Consider the following 19981-nt stretch of genomic DNA (forward strand, 5'->3'; position numbering starts at 1 on the left):
TAATAGTCCTTTTCAAAACCTTTTTATTGGTCATATAGAAAATAAAGTAAGCTGTATCAACAACCATACTATATACACACACACATCAATAACTTAGACATTTCAGAGAACCACGGTTAAAACCACAGTCATTATATATGAATACATCATATTACTTATCTACAGATTGCAAAAAAGTACAATAATTTACAAATAGTTACAATTTACTATTCTGTTTTCCATACAAAGTACTGCAATATCTTATTACAACCCATACAGAAAAATAACAAAAACAGATTAATAATAACTTTATATACCATTCAGACACTTCCAACAGCTTTATTTTCAGACTTAATACCTTTGAAACATAGACCTATACTCGAGTGAGAAATACCTGCACAGTCAAATGTTCACCAAGCATCATTTGATTCAAAAAAGCCTACATATCTCTACTAGAGCTAGCAAACCGTCACACAAGTGCTGAGAAGTTTTTCATCCTCTCCAATACAACTCGCTTTTAAACAAAAAGCCATAACCAAGTAAAAACGAGATCAGCTGCAGAACAAATTAATTCCAGTGTTAAGATCAATATCAGATACACACATTCAACAAACAAAGACAAACAAATGGACTTTCAGGAGACAATGAGCAGTAATGATTGAATTAGCAGCATGGTAGGAACCAAACTAGCCAAACCACAAATGACAACAGAAATTGCAAGTGGCCCTTATGTTACTCAGGATTGTGTTCCTGGTCACGTCTTCTACTTCAGGACATAACTTCAGCCCTGTTTTACAGATTGTATAATCACACATCTATAGACTGCATAATGTAGAATATCTGTAGGTTTAGTCTTTAAGACAGGTAATACCAGTCTTCTAATCTATGGAGTGATATTTGTGACAACAGAAATTCAATTTGTGAATACATATTCAGTTTCTGCTGGTTCTAATATCACTCCATAGTCTTCGGGTTTAGGGGTTTTGGTCAGGGGAAGTGTACTGTTTGAGAAGGGTTTAGTCAGGCGTTGGGCTACTTCCCCTAGACTAGAATCCCTTTAGACAGGCCTTACAGTGAGTGAACATCTGGGGTGTGTCCAGTGAGGGTGGAACGCTCAACAACGTTGCAGATAAAAATATAAATGAATGGATCTGACACAATTCCCAATTCTATCATGACAGGTAATCATATCTGTTCTACACAATATATTTCTATCTGAACAGTTGTACCCTCTAGCAGTTCCCATGGTTTTCATCTCCTTCACCAACATAAACTAAGGGCCAACTGCAGTTTGGTGTGTGTGGGGTAAAACAACAACAAAGAATTCCAATCCAAAACACAGGAGCTGTTGGTATAAAAATCATTAGACCACAGTCACGTGTCACTATTACAACAATATAGAATACTCTTTTAGCTTTACTCTCAAGCCTGTCCACTGAGTTTGCATATGTATAAGGGTCACTTTTTCACGACGGGCAACACTACCTACAGTAGCTACCTACTATACACCTTTGTGTATATGTGTGTGTGTGTGTGTGTGTGTGTGTGTGTGTGTGTGTGTGTGTTACTCCCTCTTCAGAAGAGATACATGTACAGTGAGCACCATAAATCATTGGACAGTGACCATTTTTTGTTATTTTGGTTCTGTACTCTAGCACTTTGAGTTTGAAAGGATACAATAACAATGAGGGTGAAGTGCAGACTGTCAGCTTTAATTTGAGTGTATTTTCATACATATTGGATTAATCGTTTAGAAATGACAGCACCTTTTGTACATGGGGTCCCCCCATTTTAAGGTACTACAAGTATTTGTTGAATTGCTTCACAGATGTGTAGTTAGGCAGGTGTATTCATTTGTGTCGTTAGTGAATGCAGGAGAGCTGTTGATGAAGAGTATTGATTGTACACTTTGCTATTGCCTTTGGAGGTTGTTGTTGGGGTGTGACAACATGAGGAAGACAGCAGTGTCGATGCAAATGAAGCTGGCCGTCATAAGGCTCAGAAATGAAAATCAATCAATTAGGAACATTGCAAAAACCCTGGGCATGCCCAAGTCAACAGTTTGGTTCATCATTAACAAGACAAAAAACAACCGGTGAACTCAATTATGTCAAAAGACCCGGTAGACTGAGGAAGACCACTGTAGTGGATGACCGGAGAATATTCTCTATGGTGAAGAAACCCCCCTGACAACAGCCCAACAGATCAAAAACACTCTTCTGGATGTAGGTGTAGATGTGTTAAAGTCTACCATACATAGAAGACTACACCAGCAGGACCACAGAGGGTACACTACAAGATGCAAACCACTGATAAGCCTGAAGAACAGAAAAGCGAGATTACAGTTTGCTAAAAAGCACCTAAAAGAGCCCCAAGAGTTCTGGAAAAAAGTATTGTGGACAGATGAGACAAAGATTAACATGTACCAGAGTGATGGAAAGAGGAAAGTGTGGAGAAAAAAAAAGACATGCCAATGATCCAAAGCATACCACCTCATCGGTGAAACATGGTGGAGGCGGTGTTATGGCTTGGTGGAGGGGGTGTTATGGCTTGGGCCTGTATGACTGCCAGCGGAACAGGCTCACTTGTCTTCATCGATGATGTGACTGCAGACAGAAGTAGAACAATGAATTCTGAAGTCTACAGAAATATTTTATCTGCTCAGATAAAACCAAATGCCTCCAAACTCATTGGACGGCACTTCATCATGCAACAAGACAATGACCCTAAACATACTGCTAGAGCAACGCAGGGGTTTTTGATGGCCAAAAAGTGGAAAATCCTTGACTGGCCGAGTCAATCACCAGATCTGAATCCAATTGAACATGTATTTTACATGCTGAAGAAGAGACTGAAGGCAATAAGTACCCGAAACAAGCAGGAACTGAAGATGGCTGCAGTACAGGCCTGGCAGAGCATCACCAGGGAAGATACCCAGCGTCTGGTGATGACGATGTATCGCAGACTGAAGATGGCTGCAGTACAGGCCTGGCAGAGCATCACCAGGGAAGATACCCAGCGTCTGGTGATGTCGATGTATCGCAGACTGAAGATGGCTGCAGTACAGGCCTGGCAGAGCATCACCAGGGACGATACCCAGCGTCTGGTGATGTCGATGCGTCGCAGACTGAAGATGGCTGCAGTACAGGCCTGGCAGAGCATCACCAGGGAAGATACCCAGCGTCTGGTGATGTCGATGCGTCGCAGACTGAAGATGGCTGCAGTACAGGCCTGGCAGAGCATCACCAGGGAAGATACCCAGCGTCTGGTGATGACGATGTATCGCAGACTGAAGATGGCTGCAGTACAGGCCTGGCAGAGCATCACCAGGGAAGATACCCAGCGTCTGGTGATGACGATGTATCGCAGACTGAAGATGGCTGCAGTACAGGCCTGGCAGAGCATCACCAGGGAAGATACCCAGCGTCTGGTGATGACGATGTATCGCAGACTGAAGATGGCTGCAGTACAGGCCTGGCAGAGCATCACCAGGGAAGATACCCAGCGTCAGGTGATGACGATGTATCGCAGACTGAAGATGGCTGCAGTACAGGCCTGGCAGAGCATCACTAGGGAAGATACCCAGCGTCTGGTGATGACGATGTATCGCAGACTGAAGATGGCTGCAGTACAGGCCTGGCAGAGCATCACCAGGGAAGATACCCAGTGTCTGGTGATGTCGATGCATCGCAGACGTCAAGCAGTCATTGCATGCAAAGGATATGTGACCAAATATTAACAATGATTACTTTATTCTACATTATGTTAAACTGTCCAATGTTTTTTGATGCCTGAAAATGGGGTTGACTATGTACAAAAGCTTCTATAATTTCTAAACAGTTCATCCAATATGTATGAAAATACCCTCAAATTAAAGCTGACAGTCTGCACTTCACCCTCATTGTCATTGTATCCTTTCAAACTCAAAGTGCTAGAGTACAGAACCAAAATAACAAAAAATGGTCACTGTCCAATGAATTATGGTGCTCACTGTACGTATGCAAGACAGGTCATAGGTCAGGATGCCTTTTTAACATTGTAAAGACACATTAAGGTTCACTCCACAAGACTGCCACAGCAACAAGAACGACAACACCCATACTGGGAAATGTCAAGAGTCATATATATATCCATGGATTATCTTCCAGTCAATGGAAATATCTAAGTGTGTTCAGAAGACATAGTGAGGATGTTTTAGCGTACATACACTATATACTAGGGCTGTGTCTGATGGCACCCTATTCCATAAATAGTGCACCACTTTTGATAATGCAGGGAAGTGTCCATTTCAGATGCCCCCTGATCTGATGTGAGCTCAGAGGTGTGGGGAATAGCATATTAGACACTGGAGTACAGACCTATTCTCTCCTGTTCAGGTCTACCTTCCATACAACTTCATGTGCTCTGGGTTCCTCCTGCCTTCCTTGACTATTGTAGCTATAGGCTAACAGTCTGGATCCTGGATAATGTGGACATATCCAGCTCTCTGCTTCCTAACCTCTTCCTCTCAGCTGCTCTGTTTTAAAAGGACATGTTCAGTAATTCACAACTTAATGCTAGTGGTATCCTTACCCTGATAGAAGTCTATGAGCCAGGAGAAACTGGAATGATTGGCTTTTACATTACTTAAAGGTGATTTGGCATCACTTTTTGAACATTTGCCCCCATCACTCCCATTGATTTTTAGCTGACAGAGGATAAAGTTAGCTGAAGTTTATATTGGCTGTTTAAAGAAATTAGAACCATGGAATACAGGCTCATATAGACTATATTCAGGGCAAGGAACCATCTGACATGAAGTTGTAAAATACCAAACATATCCCTTATGTCATTACAAAGATACTGTCACCTTTTAAGGTACAACTGCTTCCTTGAACCCCTCTTAAAGGATCAGAAGACAGGGTACACTTGACAGGGGACACTTGGCACGTAAGCAGCATTACTGGCAGCAGGTTCATCTTCCCACATCTTCATTTGGTGTCTGAACAAAAAGCCCTTTTAGAAAAATTGTAAATGAGCAACTATCAACATAAGTGCCATCCCTAACAGCTTCTTCTCAGAGCTGTAATGGTTTATTTTTAGGGCAACCTTGTTTTCTCCTGAGCAGAACAAGCTGGAGGTTAGTGCATGTTTACCCTCACACAAACCATGAACACAACCTGACAGTCAGGAGATGACCTGTTATTAGTCACCTGTATAAAGCTGCATGCTGAGCCTCCCTTCTCATAGTTAGAATGATAAGTTATTTCTTCAAGGAGAACTTTTACAATGCTTGGATATATGGTAAGAGAGAGTCAAATATTTTGATTTTCTTAGTCTTTGAAAAAGTAAATTGTGAGGCTATTATCCCTTTGCAAATTGCAAGTAGTCCCCTTTGGTAAATGGATAAGACAATAACAGTTTAATCTAAATTAGAGGTGATGTCCCCCTAGAATTGAAACCAAAGAGAGGTGAGGAGGGTCACTTAACTGGGATTCAAAATGAACCAAGGGCATTATCTTTCCCCATAAAAATGAACCAAGGGCATTATCTTTCCCCATAAAAATGAACCAAGGGCATTACCTTAGCATTATCTTACCCTACCTATGCCTGCTCGGTCGACAGTAATAACGTTGACAGTAATAACGTCGCAATGACAAAAACATTTGTGAATCACAGCTAGTGGAAGAGATATCACAGATGCCAATATGGATGAAGACAATAGATGATGTTTACACCAGCTATATTATCTCTATTACAGATTCCTATAGAAAATACCACAGCATGACATCTACAGTGAACAACACTGCCAACTGTCACTTATACACATCACGTCACGCGCTACCCCACACAGTACGCGCTACCCCACACAGTACTCGCTACCCCACACAGTACGCGCTACCCCACACAGTACGCGCTACCCCACACGTCACGCGCTACCCCACACAGTACGCGCTACCCCACACAGTACGCGCTACCCCACACAGTACGCGCTACCCCACACAGTACGCGCTACCCCACACAGTACGCGCTACCCCACACAGTACGCGCTACCCCACACAGTACGCGCCTAGTCACTAGAAAAAGCTACCAGCCTTCAATAGTAAGCCACTTTTGGTACAATTGCAAAAAGGATATCACAGGTTTTTTTGTTTGAAGTTCTTTTTTCCAGTGTTTCTATAAACAATGCCAGATGCTCGTCTATGCATCAATACAAATCAAGAGCTCTAAGTCAACGACTTCTAGAATACACACACGTTGACAATTAAACAGTAAAGCTTGTTGTGTGAATATTATTTTGGAATATGTGACCAGCCAGTTCATGTTATTACATACGCACAAAACAACTAGCTACAAAACAGTATCAACTTATTTACTCCATGGAGCACAAATTGAGTTTGAAATGTTTTGAGGATAAAAAAATATTGTCACCCCAAAGCATAATCATCACAAGATCTTGTGAAACATTCTGGTTCTCAGATAGTGGAGAAAGAAACAATCTTGTAATCCTGGAATGGCATTGTCAACTCCAACATCACACCTATTATCATCATCATCATTTACATTTACGTCATTTAGCAGACGCTCTTATCCAGAGCGACTTATTATTTTGCCGATCAGATTGACTCATTTCACTTACATGAAACTATGTAAGAGACATTTCCTATTTTTCAGTGCATGTGTGTATTATTGCATCTCCTGTTGGTAAAATTCTGTGACAGGCTGAACTGAACCTAAATAAATGCTCAACTTAACAGAATTTCCTGTTTAGTTTTTTTCACCAACTAAAATCACATGAACTGGTCTGATGGTTGAGTTACTAGTCCTTACTGAAGGTTGCTCACAAGACATCAATAACATACAGCGCATTTCCCTCTTCTCGTAGTAGTCAGTGCGTTCTAACAGGCCCAGGCTTGTTGCTAAGTGCAATCACTCTTTCTCCACTTGTGATACGGAGAGAGGGCTAAGAACTTGACGCATAATGCCAACTGGGTGTGGCTAGACTGTTGGTGGCTAGTAGTTATGAAAGAGTGCATTTCCACATCAAAATCCTGTGTCGGGACGGAAAAGACTCAAAGGGCCATCTGGAGGAAACAAACAAACACTCAAACACTTAGTACCATGTACAAAAACACACAAATCAATCGACAGCTCGACTTCCAACACCAGATGGAGTGACATCAATTATGGATTGGGCTGCGTCGTACGACCTTCCTGGACTCACGTGACGTTTAACCTTTTGGAACCCAGTATGTGAAAATACACTATAGAGGATGTGTATAGTCCAGCGGAGGCTCATTGTAATGGCTGGAATGGAATTCATGAAACAGAGTCAAACATGTGGTTTCCATCAATTCCATTCCAGTCATTACAATGAGCCCGTCCTCCTATAGCTCCTCCGACAAGCCTCCTCTGGTGTATGTATTTCTGCTTGTACAGTGCCAAGGCAGAATGGAAGTATGGTTTATCCTACTAAAGGCTGTCTGATAAGTGTTGGTGTGGCCTCTGCTGCTGGCCAATTGAAAGAGTGTTACTAGCTGGTACAAAGGTCTGGGGGGGGGGGGTTGTGGCCCAAAAGACAGACAAGGGAACTAATCCTGTGCTCCGTGATGATACACTGACTATAGTACACGTTGCTTCATTAGTCTGATAACTCTCCACGCCGCCCAGCCCAGATACTACGACCTGGCTCCCGTCTTGGACTTGATGATGGTGATGACGCTGGTGGCCGTGGCCACCTTCCCAGGGACCAGGGGCCCCATGACCCCCCGACCCCCTGGGGTTAAGGCTACGGCCGGGCTGCGCGCCACAGTCCTGGCAAAGCTCTGCAGGGCCTCGTACTTGGAGCGCAGCGAGTCCAGTTCCACCTTCATGGTGGCGTTCTCTGTGGCCAGCTTGTCCACCTCCAGCTGCAGCGCCGTCTTCTGCTTCTCTAGCTCCTCCTTCTGGGTGACCCGCTTGACGCGGCAGCTGGCGGCGTAGCCACGGTTCTTCAGGGTGCGCCGCCGCTGCTTGAGCTGCAGGATTTCGTCCTTGGTGAGGCCGCGGAGGTGAGCGTTGAGCTCCCGGACAGACATGGTCACCAGTTCGTCGTCCGTGAGGCTGGTCCCATTCTCCCCTGGCTCCTTCTTCACCTGAGAGGGAAGTGAAGGGGGGATGATTTGATTTATTTTGGAGGTAAAACATTTTTCAGTAAAAAGTACTAAGCCCAGAGGATAACTCATGAAAGCATTATACAGCAGTTATTTTCAATGTGGTCCAAAGAGCAGGGGAAAGGGGGGATGTGGTCAGGAGAAGGAGGAAGACGGGGGGACAAAGAGAAGGAGGAAGACGGGTGATGACAAACAAACAATTATGACTAGAGTACAGATGGTAAGAAGAACATACCTTTTCTCCCCACACTGACAGTGTGAGAGAGACAAAGGTTAAGGTAGGGGTCTATGTACTTCTTTGGTAAGTTTACCTTCAAGGCTTTGTTTCCCTTGTTTGTAGTAGTCATGCCACGAGAGCCGCTTCCAACTACACCACTTGTTGGTCTGTGGAAGAGAAGAGCTTCAATAAGAATCCATATAGCCAGAGGAGAAGAACAGTGAGTTTTCACTGAGAGTTCACGTCAAATATAGAAGAACATGAGAAGAACAGGAAAGGTGCTCAAAAAAATTATGTTCCTCAAACTCAAAATCCATTGGAGGAAAAGGTCAGAGAGGAAGGACCTGAGAAATTCTCTAATACGGTTGAGAAGGAATCGAGGAGATAGATTGTGCGGAATAGAGGAAAGGCAAATTGTGACGGAGCCATTAGTTTTCAAAGATGGAGCAGAGACTGCAGCTCTTCTGCTAACAGTAACAGGCAGGCCAATCAGTAACAGGCAGGCCAATCAGTAACAGGCAGGCCAATCAGTAACAGGCAGGCCAATCAGAAACAGGCAGGCCAATCATTTGAGCAACTGTGAACTAAAGGACAGTTGGCATTTGACGGTTTGGCACAACTACAGCAGTAGCGACTGTCACTTTGATTTATTAGAAAACAAAACCATCAGCGGGGAACTTCCTCAACGAGCAGCCACCAGACAGGAAACACCAACTGAAAAAGTCACCATCCTACTGTATGTACCTCAGACTAACATCTCAGACAAACAGCTCTAACACACACACCTCAGAAATAACCTACTGTATGTACCTCAGACTAACATCTCAGACAAACAGCTCTAACACACACACCTCAGAAATAACCTACTGTATGTACCAGTCCTGACACCTCAGACTAACAGCTCTAGCACACACTTCAGAAAGAACTCAGTCTGGGGAATATGTCCATTGTCCACGGAAAATGTTTAAAACATATTTAAAAGACAAGCGTTTATTATTCGACAAGTTCAGGTAGTCCATCCCCGTTTGGTGACTAACGAATACGAGATAACTGGGGAGGGAAACTGTATTCTAGTCAAGTCCATCCTATTCAACTATTACTATTCTATCCTACGTATTCTTCAAATATACTATATATTCTATCCACATACGGTCCATAGTGTCTATACATCCCATCACACACACATACAGTGCATTCTGAAAGTATTCAGACTCCTTGACTTTTTCAACATTGTTACATTACAGCCTTATTCTAAACTGGATTAAATGAAATTAAAATCCTCAATCTACACAAAATACCCCATAATGACAAAGCGAAAACAGGTTTTTAGAATTGTTTGCAACTTAAAAAAAACAAAACAGAAATACCTTATTTACAGAAGTATTCAGACCCTTTGCTATGATACTCAAAATTGAGGCCAAGTGCATCCTGTTTCCATTGATCATCATTGATGTTTCTACAACTTGATTGGAGTCCATCTGTGGTCAATTTAAATGATTGGACAGGATTTGGAAAGGCACACACCTGTCTATATAAGGTCCCATAGTTGACAGTGCATGTCAGATCCAAAACCAAGACGAGGTCGAAGAAATTGTCTGTAGAGCTCCGAGAAAGGATTGTGTCGAGGCACAGATCTGGGGAAGGGTAGCGAAACATTTCTGCAGCATTGAAGGTCCCTAAGAACCATTCTTAAATGGAAGAAGTTTGGAACCACCAAGAGTCTTCATAGAGCTGGCCACACTGCGCAACGGGGGAGAAGGGCCTTGTCAGGGAGATGACCAAGAACCCAATGGTCACTGACAGAGCTCCAGAGTTTCTCTGTGGAGATGGGAGAACCTTCCAGAAGGACAACCACCTCTGTAGCACTCCACCAAATCAGGCCTTTATGATAGTGACCAGACAGAGGTTTTTGGACATAAAGAGGGACTTTATCGAAAAAAACCCCGAACATTTATTGTGTAACATGGAGTCTTGTGAGTGCAACCATATGAAGATCAAAGGTAAGTGATTCATTTTATTGCTATTTCTGACTTCTGTTACTCCTCTACTTGGCTGGTTACTGTTTGTAATGATTTGTCTGCTGTGCGCTGTTCTCAGATAATCGCATGGTTTGCTTTCGCCGTAAAGCCTTTTTGAAATCTGACACAGCGGTTGGATTAACAAGAACTTTATCTTTAACTTTTTAAGGTATAGGGGGAAGTATTTTCGATTTCGGATGAAAAGCGCGCCCAGAGTAAACTGCCTAATACTCGGGCCCAGAGTCAAATATTTGCATATTGTTAGTAGATTTGGATAGAAAACACTGAAGTTTCTAAAACTGTTTGAATGATGTCTGTGAGTATAACAGAACTCATATGGCAGGCAAAAACCTGAGAAAATTCCAACCAGGAAGTGGGAAATCTGATGCTTGTAGTCTTTTCAAGTCATTGCCTAACACACAGTGACTTAGGGTTCATTTTGCACTTCCTAAGGCTTCCACTGGATGTCAACAGTCTTTAGAACCTTGTTTCAGGCTTTTGCAGTGAACAGAGAGCGAACAAGAAGGCCAGGAATTTGGTGACTCAGAAAATGATATGACTTCAGTGGTGCGCTTTCACGTGATGAGGTAGCTGTGTTCCATAACGTTTTTCAAGACACTGGAATCGTCCGGTTGGAATATTATTGAAGATTTATGTTAAAAAGGCCCTAAAGATTGATGCTATACAACGTTTGACATGTTTCTACGAACGTAAATATAACTTTTTTTGACTTTTCATTGTGAAATTTTCGGCACGCTTCCTAAATTTGGAGTAGCTTACTGAACGCGCAAACATCAAGGAGGTATTTGGACATAAATGATGGACTTTATCGAACAAAACAACATTTATTGTGGACCTGGGATTCCTGGAAGTGCCTTCTGATGAAGATCATCAAAGGTAAGTGAATATTTCTAACGTTATTTATGATTTTAGATGACTCCGAAATGGCGGGTATCTGTATTGCCTGATGTATTTTTCTGAGCGCCGTACTCAGATTATTGCAAAGTGTGCTTTCCCCGTGAAGCTTTTTTGAAATCTGTCACAGCGGTTGCATTAAGGAGATGTTTATCTATAATTCTTTGAATAACAGTTTAATATTTTATCAACGTTTATGTTGAGTATTTTTGTAAATTGTTGTGCTGATTCACCGGCAGTTTTGGAGGCAAAATATTTTCTGAACATCACGCGACAATGTAAAATGGGGTTTTTGGATATAAATATGAACTTTATCAAACAAAACATACATGTATTGTGTAACATTGAGTCCTAGGAGTGTCATCTGATGAAGATCGTCAAAGGTTAGTGCTTAATTTTAGCTGTATTTCTGGTTTTCTAACTTTATGCTTTCGCTGTAAAGCCTTTTTGAAATCGGACAATGTGGTTGGATTAAGGAGAGGTGTATCTTTAAAATGGTGTAAAATAGTGTATGTTTGAGAAATTTGAATTCTGACATTTTGTTGTTTTGAATTTGCCGCCCTGATATTTCACTGGTTGTTGAATAGTGTGAACCGTGGGTGGGACGGTAGCGTCCCACGTAGCCCTGAGAAGTTAAGCTGATGTATAGCACTTGTATGTTTTAGGAATTTTTATTATGAGATTTCTGTTATTTGAATTTGTCGCTCTGCAATTTCACTGGCTAGCGGAACGCCTATCCCTAATAGGTTTTAAACAACTCCTTTTGTAAGATAAAACATTTATCTAACTGCTTAACTATTTATCTGTACATGGAATTGTATTTGTTAGTTTTTTTTATAAATGTTTCTAACCTTTACAGGAAAATGCCACAGGCACTATCTGATGTGTGGAGACATTTCACTGCAGCTAATGTTGAAGGAAAAGCTGAGTACATTTGCAAATACTGTGCCAAATCATATGTGAAGAATGCAACAAAGATGCAGAATCATCTGGCCAAGTGCATAAAGTTCCCTCAGCAATCACAACAAGCAACCTCTTACAAAAGTCCCTTTACTTCTATTTGAGGTAAAAATTATGAATCAGACACCTTATCGATAGCAACAGCCCATGGTCCTCCTGGAATCACAAGTTTATTTGACTCAATGGAGGAATGTAGTCAGAGAAATGCTGCTGAATGTCTTGCTCGAGCTGTGTATGCAACTGGTTCACCTCTGATGCTCACAGGCAATGTGTATTGGAAGAGATTTCTGAATGTTCTTCGCCCAGCATACACCCCTCCAACCAGACATGCTTTATCTACTCATTTGCTGGATGCAGAGTCAACAGAGTTCAAGTGAAGATCAAGCAAATCGTAGAGAAAGCAGACTATATTGAAATCATCTCTGATGGGTGGTCGAATGTTCGTGGGCAAGGAATAATGAACTACATCATCTCCACCCCTCAACCAGTATTCTACAAGAGCACAGACACAAGGGACAACAGACACACCGGTCTCTACATTGCAGATGAGCTGAAGGCAGTCATCAATGACCTTGGACCACAGAAGGTATTTGCACTGGGGACAGACAATGCAGCGAACATGCAGGCTGCTTGGTCTAAAGTGGAGGAGTCCTAACCTCACATCACACCCATTGGCTGTGCTGCTCATGCATTGAATCTACTCAAGGACATCATGGCACTGAAAACAATGGATGCACTCTACAAGAGAGCCAAGGAAGTGGTTAGGTATGTGAAGGGTCATCAAGTTATAGCAGCAATCTTCCTCACCAAGCAAAGTGAGAAGAATAAGAGCACCACATTGAAGCTGCCCAGCAACACCCATTGGGGTGGTGTTGTCATCATGTTTGACAGTCTCCTGGAGGGGAAGGAGTCTCTCCAAGAAATAGCCATATCAGTCTGCCGATATGGACAGCCCCATCAAGAGGAACCTCCTGGATGATATATTTTGGGAGAGAGTGGTAAGCAGCCTGAAACTCCTGAAACCTATAGCAGTAGCCATTGCATGGATTGAGGGAGACAATGCCATCCTGTCTGATGTTCAGACTCTATTTGCAGATGTAAGAGAATAAATCCGTACTGCCCTGCCCACTTCACTGTCACTCCAAGCAGAGGAAACTGCAGTTCTGAAATACATCAAAAAGCGTGAAGACTTCTGCTTGAAGCCCCCATACACGCCGCAGCATACATGTTGGACCCCAAGTATGCTGGCAAGAGAAACCTGTCTGGTGCAGAGCTCAACAAGGCCTATGGTGCCATCACTACTGTGTCTCGCCACCTTGGCCTGGATGGGGGCAAGGTTCTTGGCAGTCTGGCGAAGTACACTTCCAAGCAAGGGCTTTGGGATGGAGATGCAATATGGTAGTCGTGCCAACATATCTCATCAGCCACCTGGTAGAAGGGACTTTGTGGATCTGAGGCTCTTTCCCCTGTTGCCTCAATCATCCTCCAAATCCCACCAACATCAGCCACCTCAGAGCACAACTGGTCCTTGTTTGGGAACACACACACACACACACCAGGCTGTTATAATACAAGGGTTGAGAAATTGGTGACCATCTGGGAAAATGTGAGGCCTTTTGAGCCTGACAACGAGCCATCCTCAACAAGGTTGGAAAGTGACAGTGAAGATGAGGCCTCAGAGTTTGATGTTCAAGAGGTGGACATTGGTCTAGGGAGAAGACATGGAAGCCTGAGAGGAAGACAACCAAAGCTTTAGTTTCTAGACTATCATTTTACAGATGTATGTTAAATGTTTTTGGGAGATGCGATGGATCATTGGGGATCATTCAATATTCCCTTTCTTTTGTTGTTCAGTGAAATCATCCCATGTGAAGAGTCAACACATTTCATTAAAGTTCAATTAGTAACTAAATATTTTTTTTTATTTCTATTGAAAGGATTCAATCATTTGCAATTATGTCTACTTATGATAAGGTAAAAGGATTCTGTTTCCATATGATATGGTAAATATATCCAATGCAAAAAACATCTTCATTTAAACAGTATTAATATTCATTTGCATATATTTCTGTTAATTCCCATATATTCCTGATAAATCCCATGGAAAGTTTCCACCTATGAATACATCCTAATGTGTAGTATTCCGGAAGCCCTTCCAGCTGAGCTGGTCCACAGTGAGTGTGAGCCTTGTCACAGTGTCAGAGGGTAGCAGGACACAAGCTTGTGACTGAGTAGAGCAGTGGCCCTTGACGAACTGCTTTACTCATGCTGAGCACAGCCAACACATACACCACACACACACACACACACACACACACACACACACACACACACACACACACACACACACACACACACACAATAAGCGCATGTGTGAGAGTAGCGCTTGGCTGCATGTGTGTGCGTGTAATCGTGATGGCTAACACCTCAGTTTTGCAAATAGCTGTAAATATGTGAGACGAAGCGTGAGAGGATGTGTAGACTACACACTGCAGAGACGATGGAGGAACAGAAAGACAAACAGAGAGATGAGTAGTCGTACTGAAGTGCGGCCAAGACGTTACCATGGCAACAACGGGGTGGGGGGCTACAGGTGGAAACGACAGCTCACCTGAGCCAAACGGGATGAGACGGGCCACTTGTTAAAAATGACCTGGATACGACACAATCACACAGGCAGTGGAGGAATGGAACACAGGGTCACATTGTGGCTCGCATTCTTGATGCTTCCCTTTCAAATACCCTCATGGAATAGCCTAACAGTGTTTTCTCTCCGCTAGCTAGTAGGCTAACCCCTAACATTCCATTCCACAGTCAGTACAAATAGATAAGGTGTATTTCCATCTAGTTGAGGCTATAAATAATAGACAGTAACACACACCAGTAGTTCCTCTACCGAGTCCCCACCAGGAAGCCTTTCAAAATATTACACAGATAATGGGATATAGAAATATGATTAGGGTTGCAAAGGGTCGGAAACTTTCTGGGAAATTTTCCGGAAATTTTCCATGGGAAGTTAAGCCCTGGAAATTTGCTTAAATTCATCAACAACAAAAAAGTTAGCTTATAACAGTGAACCTTTTTTGTGGGATACACATAAGGCAATTCTACAGAAAGTTTCCACCTGAATATTCCCCAAAATGTGGCACCCTAAATATGATGCACAGATAGACTAATGGATGATGAGAGACAGTCAAGTAGCCTATAGTCCTAGTCCCACTGGCCCAGGCTACCATCTCTTTACAGCTGGTGTAGCTTGGCTATACTAGTAGGGTTAGTGATGAGACTTAAAGTGAAAGGCTGCCAAATCTACAATCTGTGTACTTTGCACAGGTAACATTGTTCAAAAGCAGAGAACATAGCAGAATTGTCTTGAAGGCAAAACAAGTGGACAACTCTGTCGGCCTGGTTTCCAAGTTGAGGAGAATTTCGTGACACAGCTGTGCAGGGTGACAGGCCAGCACATTATTCAGCCACAGAACTGCAGGGTGACAGGCCACACAGCTGCAGGGTGACAGGCCAGCACCTCGTTCAGCCACACAGCTGCAGGGTGACAGGCCAGCACCACGTTCAGCCACACAGCTGCAGGGTGACAGGCCAGCACCTCGTTCAGCCACACAGCTGCAGGGTGACAGGCCAGCACCACGTTCAGCCACACAGCTGCAGGGTGACAGGCCAGCACCACGTTCAGCCACACAGCTGCAGGGTGACAGGCCAGCACCTCGTTCAGCCACACAGCTGCAGGGTGACAGGCCAGCACCACGTCCAGCCACACAGCTGCAGGGTAACAGGCCAGCACCTCGTTCAGCCACACAGCTGCAGGGTGACAGGCCAGCACCACGTTCAGCCACACAGCTGCAGGGTGACAGGCCAGCACCACGTTCAGCCACACAGCTGCAGGGTGACAGGCCAACACCTCGTTCAGCCACACAGCTGCAGGGTGACAGGCCAGTACCACGTTCAGCCACACAGCTGCAGGGTGACAGGCCAGCACCACGTTCAGCCACACAGCTGCAGGGTGACAGGCCAGCACCACGTTCAGCCACACAGCTGCAGGGTGACAGGCCAGCACCACGTTCAGCCACACAGCTGCAGGGTGACAGGCCAGCACCACGTTCAGCCACACAGCTGCAGGGTGACAGGCCAGCACCTCGTTCAGCCACACAGCTGCAGGGTGACAGGCCTGCACCACGTTCAGCCACACAGCTGCAGGGTGACAGGCCAGCACCTCGTTCAGCCACACAGCTGCAGGGTGACAGGCCTGCACCACGTTCAGCCACACAGCTGCAGGGTGACAGGCCTGCACCACGTTCAGCCACACAGCTGCAGGGTGACAGTGAATTTGAAAAATGTATGGGATCATTCCACTAAAACTGGCCGGCTAGCATATAGTGCAGAAAAATTATTCAAATTCATTTTACACAATATCTTATCACAGCACTGGCAAACCATGGTTGACCAACTCCTTGACCAAAATGGCTGACCTTTATCCCCCGTCAGAAGAAGGTTCATGTCCATTCTAGTTCCATTGGTCCAAATGACCTTACATGGTAGTGCAAAAAAAGTGCACACACACACACACACACACACACACACACACACACACACGGGCCATTCCACTAGCAGGCGCACACAAAAGACAGCAAGTGATTGGACTGGGACTAGGCAGCAACCTTGCATCTGACAGGTTCACCCTCTAACATTCACAGCAGAGGACGGAGCAGCGGGCACCAACGTCCTCCTCACACACAAATGATTTACCTCCCATAAACGACTTCACCTCGTGTGTACGCCCTGAGAACGGAGGCAGAGCCACGGCTCAGGAGAAGGGATGGGGCGGAGGGGGAGGGACGGATGGGGGACACGGAGCGTCTTTTGTAGGCGCACGCTGCATTTTTATGAATCGCCCTGGAAGAATGCTGACAAAACCAGAGCTGATTGCTTGTTGCTCGTAGAGGAGAGACATTACACCCACAGGAAATGGAAAGCGCTGAGTGTGGCCGCTCAACCCCAGTGAAAGGAGGAGAAAGAGAGATTGGGGAGGAGAGACAGAGACACTGAGCAGAGAGAGAGAGAGAGAGAGAGGTATAAACAGCCTTGTGAAAAATGCACTCTCAACACATTTGGAGGAACTGAAAAGAAGATAAAAACCCTGATCTCAGCAAGGACCGACCAAGGAGCCAATTAGGACAGTTAAAGAAGTTGAACTAGCACGACCAGAGCCATCGCATATATCCCAAATGGCACCCTATTCCCCATGTAGTGCACTACTTTTGACTAGGTCACATAGGGCTCAGTTCAAAAGGAGTACACTGTATAGGGAATAAGGTGCTATTTGGAACACCACCAGTCCAACCTTCAAAACACCCATCAAGACTGTCTGCCTCTCCCTAAATCTCATCATCTCTGCATCGTATGATCACTTCTGTGACAGGAGTTCCAATAACTAACTGAATAGCTGGTTTTACTCCACGGGCCGGCAGGCTGCCTGAGATGTGCAGGAGGATTTCCTCTGCCTACGTTCCAACAGCGCCTACAGGAATCACAACCACGCTTTGTGGGTTGTTTGGGATTAGTACCTGTACCTGTCCCTTTAGCTGCAATAGGAGCTATTTTGGGTGCTTGGGCCGCTCTCACACCAGAGAGCAGCATGGACATGAGGTAGGACTGACTGTGCGTCCGTCATGCTATCCATATGCTAGTCATGTAGAAATTACCTATTTTTTTTAGCGTGAAGTTCAGATTGCAACTTCTCTATTTTGCGCTCTGATGTCTGGGAATTCACAGTGGTATCAAGCATATTAGTCGCTAGTTTGCTGTGTCGCAATACACCCCCCGAGTAAAAACACGACAAGCTCTAGAATTTGTTTCTTAAAATTTTTGCCAATATATTGCCTAATGGAATCTAATGTAAGACCATTCTAGACTTTTTGATCAAATTATTAATACGAGATGATTGCCATAAGTAAAAAAATTTGAATTCCTTGCATATTCGCCATCACGTAAGCTACGTATTTCGCCATCACGTAAGCTACGCATTTCGTCATCACGTAAGCTACGCATTTCGTCATCACGTAAGCTACGCATTTCGTCATCACGTAAGCTACGCATTTCGTCATCACGTAAAAGCTACGTATTTCGTCATCACGTAAGCTACGCATTTCGTCATCACGTAAGCTACGTATTTCGTCATCACGTAAGCTACGCATTTCGTCATCACGTAAGCTACGCATTTCGTCATCACGTAAGCTACGCATTTCGTCATCACGTAAAAGCTACGTATTTCGTCATCACGTAAGCTACGCATTTCGTCATCACGTAAGCTACGCATTTCGTCATCACGTAAGCTACGCATTTCGTCATCACGTAAGCTACGTATTTCGTCATCACGTAAGCCACGCATTTCGTCATCACGTAAGCTACGTATTTCGTTACATAAATCTGTGAATCTATTGGAATAAACTGAAATTTAGTCAAAAATGAAAGCATGTTGTGTTCCTTTGCCTAGCTACCGCAGTAAACAACTATCAAGCAGTAGTCCTGCAGTTGCAGTGCATCTACACATACATGACATTCGCTAACCTAGCATGGATCTCAAAGTCACTACTCATCACTGGGTCTCGGATTCACTTTAGATGTCCACACTCACCAAGAATGACATTTGCTAGTTCATTACAGCAGAGATGATGGCTTTTAGCATAGTTTTAGCATCTCTGTAAAGCGGATAAAAAAGGTATAGCCAGAGCACTGTGTTTACTAAGCTACAGATCCTGCTAACTTTACAGCAGCAAAGGGAGCATGTTGAAGAGGAAGGAGATGGAGTCACAGATTAAGGAAGAAAAACATTTGTTCATAATAGTCCATTTACACTACTGCTATTGGGTATATTTAATATAAAAGGTAATACAAATATTTTCTAAAATGTATTAGAACAGTTATATAAAAAAAGAATGGTCTTCATCCATAAAATTGGCTGTTACACAGTTCTACAATTACAGTGCCAGACCTACAGAGGACAGTGAGTGGTGTGAGGGGGTCGGCCATGTTGATAAACCTACAGAGGACAGAGAGTGGTGTGAGGGGGGGGGGTCGGCCATGTTGATAAACCTACAGAGGACAGTGAGTGGTGTGAGGGGGGTCGGCCATGTTGATAAACCTACAGAGGACAGTGAGTGGTGTGAGGGGGTCGGCCATGTTGATAAACCTACAGAGGACAGAGAGTGGTGTGAGGGGGGGGGTCGGCCATGTTGATAAACCTACAGAGGACAGTAAGTGGTGTGAGGGGGGTCGGCCATGTTGATAAACCTACAGAGGACAGTGAGTGGTGTGAGGAGGTCGGCCATGTTGATAAACCTACAGAGGACAGTGAGTGGTGTGATGGGGGGGGTCGGCCATGTTGATAAACCTACAGAGGACAGTGAGTGGTGTGAGGGGGGTCGGCCATGTTGATAAACCTACAGAGGACAGTGAGTGGTGTGAGGGGGGGGGTCGGCCATGTTGATAAACCTACAGAGGACAGTGAGTGGTGTGAGGGGGGTCGGCCATGTTGATAAACCTACAGAGGACAGTGAGTGGTGTGAGGAGGTCGGCCATGTTGATAAACCTACAGAGCACAGTGAGTGGTGTGAGGAGGTCGGCCATGTTGATAAACCTACAGAGGACAGTGAGTGGTGTGAGGGGGTCGGCCATGTTGATAAACCTACAGAGGACAGAGAGTGGTGTGAGGGGGGGGGGTCGGCCATGTTGATAAACCTACAGAG

General features: G+C 44.2%; 1 protein-coding gene across 2 annotated transcripts in view; it reads right to left on the reverse strand.

Moving 5' to 3' along the window:
- Positions 1-4410: 4410 nt before the first annotated feature.
- LOC115207107 (transcription factor MafG) overlaps positions 4411-19981 on the reverse strand; it is a 41890-nt gene continuing 26319 nt past the window's right edge. For both annotated transcript variants that reach the window (XM_029774110.1, XM_029774105.1), the window contains exons 2-3: positions 8423-8495; positions 4411-8093 (exon numbers count right to left, since the gene is read on the reverse strand). In XM_029774110.1, the coding sequence (XP_029629970.1) occupies positions 7638-8093; positions 8423-8458 (492 nt within the window). In that variant the 5' untranslated portion in view covers positions 8459-8495 and the 3' untranslated portion in view covers positions 4411-7637. The remainder of the gene's footprint in view (positions 8094-8422; positions 8496-19981) is intronic.

This window comes from Salmo trutta, chromosome 1, assembly GCF_901001165.1.
Source record: "Salmo trutta chromosome 1, fSalTru1.1, whole genome shotgun sequence".
Classification (NCBI taxonomy): domain Eukaryota; kingdom Metazoa; phylum Chordata; class Actinopteri; order Salmoniformes; family Salmonidae; genus Salmo; species Salmo trutta.